The 7,017-nt window shown below is 47.1% G+C and overlaps 1 protein-coding gene across 1 annotated transcript; it reads left to right on the plus strand.

Moving 5' to 3' along the window:
* The first annotated feature begins 13 nt into the window (after positions 1-13).
* SARC_03845 (hypothetical protein) lies at positions 14-5,194 on the plus strand. Its single transcript, XM_014302357.1, has 3 exons — positions 14-144; positions 716-3,286; positions 4,072-5,194. Exons 1-3 carry the CDS (start codon positions 48-50, stop codon positions 5,109-5,111), a joined length of 3,708 nt encoding a protein of 1,235 aa, XP_014157832.1. The 5' UTR covers positions 14-47; the 3' UTR covers positions 5,112-5,194.
* Positions 5,195-7,017: the final 1,823 nt, after the last annotated feature.

The following is a 7,017-nucleotide window of genomic DNA, read 5'->3' on the forward strand; positions in this document are numbered from 1 at the left end:
ATTCCCGTTTTACCACCACACAGGACGCGATCTTTGCGGTGATTGTGATGGAGGCGGGCATGCAGGGTACTAGTTTCATGACCACCATCAATCCTTTGCACAGCGTCTTCCCCAACGATCCCGAGGCTCAGTTCCAGGCACAAGGTATGCACACGTGTTGTTGACAGCTGTGTGTGTCTGCTGTGGTTGTTGACTAGCACACTTGCCCGTGTCAGCCGCACTATGGGGTGTTCGTATGGTATATACTCCAACGTTTTAGGGTTAGGGTTTTACTGGTCGCATTAACCGTACTATGGGGTATACGTAGAGTATATACTTAAACGTTTACTTTGGAGGTATCTGTTGCGTACGTACAAAGTACTCCCATATGACTACGTCCATCCGAACAATTCGCTGATAATATATACAACCTGCCACTAAGTGTGTGCGCTCACGTCTGCCTACTGTACCTACCTGACTATATACTCTATAGAGATGTCTACCTACTGTACCTACTTGACTATATATTCTATAGAGATATCTACCTACTGTATTATATATTCTATAAAGATATCTACCTACTGTATATACCTGACTATATACTCTATAGAGAAATCTATCTACTGTACCTACCTGATTATATATTCTATAGAGGTATCTACCTACTGTATCTACCTGACTATATATTCTATAGAGTTGTCTACCTACTATATCTACCTTTCTGTACATCCTACAGAGATGCTTGTACTGGAACGGCTGCATCTGGAGGATCTGCTTCCCCCATTGGTCGGCTACACCCCGCCGCGCACTCAGCAACAGCGGATGAACAACGATCCTCTCTTAGCCCAAGACAGTGACACTCTACTGCCACATGACGGCTATGAGGTCCTGGGGAACCATCAGGACAGTCCTACACTGCTGCAGCAGAATGGGACCGCTTGCCACTCACACCACAGCGGTGGGCCAGACCGGCCCACGGGCGCGACCGGCCCACGGCAGGGCCACGTGCCGAATGGTTGCCATGGTAACGCGGCCGATACCAGTAGAGTGACGGGGGATAGGGTGCACGAGAGCAGTCGCAGTGACGGGGCGAGCGACAACTGTAGTGTGGGCACGGGCGATGGTATTGGTCTGCGTGTCAGTGGCACGTCCGACTCACAGATATCCAACACGCACCGCATCCCGGAAACACAACTGACCGCCAAAAGCGGGACGCGGAGGGGTGCTAAACCAGCTCTGCGGTGGTCTTCTTTGGCGCCAAGTGTTCGTGGTTCACAGGAGAGCAGGTCTACACATAGCCACACACCTGACGATACGAGTGATGTGTGCGAAAACGATTCTCCAATCACATTGCCGCACGGGGTGCGTATGTTACAAGCTCTGCGTGCAAGTTATGGTAGTGGCGGCGATGAGATATCACAGGCTACACAGGTCACGAACGACAACAGGACTAGTGACGGAGCATCACAGAGCAAACAGACAGGAGACAAGGACGATGGTCGTGAGGCGATAGAATCACAACACACACGCTCACAGCATGACGCTCCCCAGGCGCATCGTGCACAACCAAGGTCATATGATGCTGAAACATCACAAGGTAGCTGCACACAGAAAAGGTTAGAGAGCTCTGAAGTACCACAGACCAACTGCCCACAGGGTAGTAGTGGCAGCGGGGAGGGTAGCCCCACCGACCACCACAGTGCACACACCAACGGAACTGCTCAGGAGACACAGTGCAGAGGGGCTGGGCTAGAAACATCGGCATGTGGTGTTGCACGTAATGGATTGCAGCGGAGTGCCGAGATAAGGAGCGGTGCGTGTGGAGATAAAGTCGACACTCGCCGGGGTGATGTGACTGTCCATAGCCAGGGCTCCGCTGGAGACGACCACGCAATGAGGAATGAGGATGTGAACCAAGACACGCAGAGAAGCACGGGAGATGTGGTACAGGGGACAGGGGAAGACGGTCACGGTGGCACAGGTGGGGTCAGGCGGGGGGGTGTAAGCGCATGCGATGGATTGATGCCGCGTGCACGGTTAATGACTCGCGCGAGTGACGTGTCGCCGACAGATAACACGGATAGGGCTGTGGCCGCACAGAGAAGCAAGGGCAACGCAGCAACAACAACAACAATTACTACTACTACTACTACTGCACGGGCAGATGCCTCGAATAGACCCACAGACACCGGGCACACGCAGGCACGCAGTCCCGACAACCCCTCGCGTGTAGTTGCGCAAAGAGCTCCTCCTGCAGAGAGAGAACTGAACGCTCGTGTATCTGCCGATCGAGACCGAGCAAGTGACTGTACGAAGTCAACCACACGAAGCACCGCACCCCAGTTATCGGGTACGCGGACAAATGGCGGTCCGAAAACTGAGGTCAGGCGAAAGGGTGCAAAGAGGCCCAGTGCCAGCAGTACAGGACAGTCGTGGCGAGATAGTTTTGGTCTCGACTTCGCACGCGCGCATAAGCGACGCCGACAGGCGCAGTTAGGTGTGGAACAAACCAATGGAGAAGACAGTACACGCGCAAGGGTAAGGATACACGCAGATAGAGATACTCACATCCATGCGGATGACATTACGGGGGATCACGAAAATATAGACACAGGCAGACATGCGTATGTGGGGAGTGATGACGGTATCAGTGCAGAATATGTGAGGAATGAAGAGAAACGTCGGCAAAGGCAGCTGAAACGGCGCAGAGAGCGACAGACCGCCCAGGAGCAGCAGCAACGAGTGCACCTGCAGTCAGGGATGGGGCAAAAAGGCCCTAGAATTAGTAATCAGGTGCTGGGTAGTGCCGGAACTCAACAGCACACCGAACATAATTTTAGTCAGCACGCTGAAGTAGATGAAGGACGGCAACATAAACACGCATCGAAACATGGCCCGAAATCAACGGGTGATACTACATATGACGCACAGACAAACACAAGCAAACGCATTGTAGATAAAAGCGCGATTGATATTCGACTAGACGAAAGCACACATGACATTGCGGACCTGCATAAACGAACAAGGCAACGGATCACCGAGCACACGCACACGCACACAGCGCAACGATCGGCACCAGAAGAGGCGCAAACTCAAGCAGAGATAGAGAAGGGTGCGCACAGATACGCCCAACGAATGTCTACGCAAACGGAACACGAACTCAGATCGCCTGAGGAAGGCACGCCAGAGGTGTTTCCCACGAAGAAACGAGTCATGCCCAGAAACGGGACAAAATCGGGACTGGTGGGAAAGGCTGCCAGTACAATAGAGAAGCTGGCAAGCTTCAGATATGTGAAGCCGCCGGAAGGTAGGTGTCCTGTTTCTGCATTTGGGGGCGGAAGGGGAGCAGGGGTGTGTTTATGGGATGTTCGATAGGGTAGGCTTAAGATTATGAAGAATACATATAATGTAAGTGTTGCCATACTTCTTTATTTTTTACAAAGTAGTCATCTAACATAGTGACAATCGAGTCCTTTCATCAGATATTACAGGAACTGCGCTCTGTTTTAGTAGGCTCTTGCGTGCGTTGCAAACGGACATGGTTGTATATGTGTGTATTCACGTGTATGTGGTGTGTGTTCGCATATGTACACGTTAACATCCACAGAGTTGATAGCCCAACGTATGCGACTACATGAGAAAATATAGGAATTGTCGGAGTAGGCACCCGAATGAACTAAGTAACCTATAGACGCCCTGTTTTCCTTCTTGTACCTCTAATGCATTTACTATATTATATTTCTTCAGTAAAAGATAATGTTTCCATGCATTGCAAATTTTATACTTCACAGCCTCTATTAGATATATTGAATAAGTAAATATCTAGAGTTTAGTGTATATATTCAATGACTTTCGACACCGCATCGTCATTGTACCAAATAGAAGGGCCGTTTAATAGTACATCCATTGACCTCTATACCTCGTATCAAGAATGTTCCGATCTCATGCCACTAGTTCTCACAGTTCTAATCGCACTGTGTGTAGTGTGTATATATGTACGTGAGCAATTGTGCAAACCCTAGTCCGTTTAACAATTCCTCAATCGCCTGGGTTTTACGGGGTCTCATACTGCCCTATTTTCGTGCGTTGCAGAGCTCCAGACGAACAAACCAAGCACGGGAACACGAGCGACCGGAAACAAGACATCCGAAATTCACCTCACAAGTGCCGTTGTCACTAAATCCGCTACCAGACTTCCGAACATTCAAGACTCACAACATTTAGCAAACAACGCAATGCCAACTAGCGACTCCGTACGCAACGGTGGGGGTCACAATGATAAAACAAGCGGTGGGTGTAGGGATACCATCTCAGACGATAGCATCAGTACATCTGCCACTGCACCTCACGCGACTCAATCACACACGCGCAAGCAGACTCCAACGGAGGGCAAGGGGCCAACAGAACATGAAGTCAGCGGACATGTGTCGATGGCATGGAACGTGACGACGAATGCTGTACCAAACACCGCCGACACCACGCATGGATTATGCCTTGGCACCACACAGTGGCAGAGTGTAGGTGTCTCATCTAGTACCAGCCATGTATCTGATCAGGCGGCACCACATCACCCGGCTACTACAGCTGACAACGTGTGCTCTGCAGGGAACGGTAGTCTGAGCGTGGCAGCGTTAGCGACAGAGAGGTCAACCCGAACCATTATCGCAAATGACCCACAGGATACTGAATCGCTTGATGTTGTGCGAAACGGGTCGTATATAAGTTTGGGGAGTACCCAGACACCCAATGCGAGTCTGAGTGAGGAGAGTGCGGCTTTGACCACTACCACAAATATACCGACACACTCGATTAAGAAGGCCAAAGACCGATCGACAAACGTTCATGCGCAAGTACAGCTGAATACGCACATCGCCTCAGATACCACTTGTGTCTCAGAAAGATTGCCTCTGTCAACGGTCCCAAATAAGGAGAACATACCATCGAAGACAAATATTGTGACGATAGGCTCCGATTCTATACTGCCGAGTGTTGTCTTTGCTCAGGGTGCTCTAGAGCCTCAAAGGGCAGTAAACCTTTCAACACTTGGTGTCAACCCTCTGGCCAAAAAGATACCCAGTCTGTTCGACTCCGCATTTCTACCAGAAAGCGATGACGAGTTTGAGCTCGGTTAATAAAACATACTAAGTTCACTCAGGGCCACATGCATATGGTTTTCATATTTAGACCTCAGGTGTAATAATCCCTTCGAATCAACGTACTTCATTTAATATCCTTCATCTTTTGACAATTCTCCACAGTACAGCTAACAGCTTGTTTTTAATTTGAAATGTAGCCTTACATGCAGCAGGTGTTCAGTCCAAAAAGTCAAGAGATTGCCGCTGGAATCGCATACAACTACCCGCTGTCTCTCATTACCACGGACAAATATAACTAAATTTTTATACCCGTCCCGATGAGATTGTAGACCTGTACCCCTATGTTGGCTTCTAAAACAAGGATCCTTCCGTTATTATTATCTTCGAGGGGGGCGTCGCTTCTCTGGAAGAGAGATTTAGTGTATATCAGAGTATCCAAAAATTATCAGCGAGTTACAGAATCTTTAATAAATACTGGGTTCAAGAATATTTGGGTTTGATGAAATCAAAGGCGCATTGAGCGATACTTACCGTCAAATCGAGCACCGCTCACCAATAACACATTTGTATTTTATACATACATGTATGCAAACAGGCAGCATGATCTATATGACAAACAATCATGTATGCAACGAGTGGGTTTGCCCGTATATTACGGAAACTATATTGTGCAATTTAAGCCCTTTTCAGTTTGAAGGATACGCCTTCGTTTAAGATTACTTCACGATGATATCTTCACTTTGAGCGAAACTTTCGTAGTTGTCTGCAGGAAATGTTGCTGCTCAGAAACCGCTGAAAATTGTCCGTTCGTAATATTGCCACAAATAGTTCAAAATGTCGTCCTCTGGTACTATACACTGCAGGAATGCATATCGGACAAATAGTTCAAAATGTCGTCCTCTGGTACTATACACTGCAGGAATGCATATCGGGACCAATTGTAGTTAAATGACGAATCCTCAAACGAAAGTGGTAGTTCTATTTGGATGTCTCTGAAACGCATGTTTTAATTTAATTTTGTATTGTCAGACTGCATTGTCAAACTTGACATGTGGATGAAGTATAACAAGGCCATCGAAAACTTCAGGGGGAAAGGCTCAAATAAATGAACGGCACTATGTTCAAGATATAGGTGACTCGGCATTCGATTTTAAGCGTGTTTAGAGAAACCCTGTGTGAACACAATATCCTATTCACATTTAGATGGTTCAGATGCTCTATGGAGTGATTGACGTCCTTTTTTTCGGTCCTGAAAAATTAGGCATACAAGAAATGAATTTTCACTTTTACTTTTGGTAAGTAGAAGCATACTTTTTTTAATAGAAAAGGGGTATGACAAACTGTGAGAGGCATTCACAGTTGACTATCAATGCGTTGGCAATAGATCTGAGAGAAATTTCGGAATGGACTAAGTAACAGAGTTTATTGGTAGGTGGCTATTAGTACTAGTTGCGGATAATGAATGCAGTAGATACTTCCACTGTATTTACACAATCACTAGTGCATTCAAAGATATAGGACAATCAATGATAGTAACAAGAGAAGCCCTTTCGCCCTAGCCATCGATGCATTCAAGGCTAGAGATAAAACGGTGCAAAAATGCTATTCGTAGATCATCTGAGACCAATGTTAACCAGACATTTAGTAGCAATGTTATCGCAGTTTCTGTGACGTCAAAAAAATCAAGTCTACGTGTCACGACTTACAGGCGACTAGCGTTACGGGAGTCGTAAACGATTCAAAAGCAGTGTAGGTAAAAGATAAAAATATATCATGGTACTTAAAAGTGTTCTGCATAAGGTTTGTCATACTGATTATATGAGGTTTGACCTTGGTCAACCCAAGTGTTTGAATACTAGTACAAACATCATCAATATATAACTGAGAGTAGACATATTCCATTTAACAGTTGATGAGGTAATGGTTACAGTCAGGACTTCAA

This window comes from Sphaeroforma arctica (genome assembly GCF_001186125.1).
Source record: "Sphaeroforma arctica JP610 unplaced genomic scaffold supercont1.204, whole genome shotgun sequence".
Lineage (NCBI taxonomy): Eukaryota > Ichthyosporea > Ichthyophonida > Sphaeroforma > Sphaeroforma arctica.

Coding starts and splice junctions, on each gene's coding strand:
- SARC_03845 (XM_014302357.1), top strand. CDS start 48: ATGGAGGCGGGCATGCAGGGTACTAGTTTCATGACCACCATCAATCCT. Junction 145..715: donor GGCTCAGTTCCAGGCACAAG/GTATGCACACGT, acceptor TACATCCTACAG/AGATGCTTGTACTGGAACGG. Junction 3,287..4,071: donor ATATGTGAAGCCGCCGGAAG/GTAGGTGTCCTG, acceptor CGTGCGTTGCAG/AGCTCCAGACGAACAAACCA.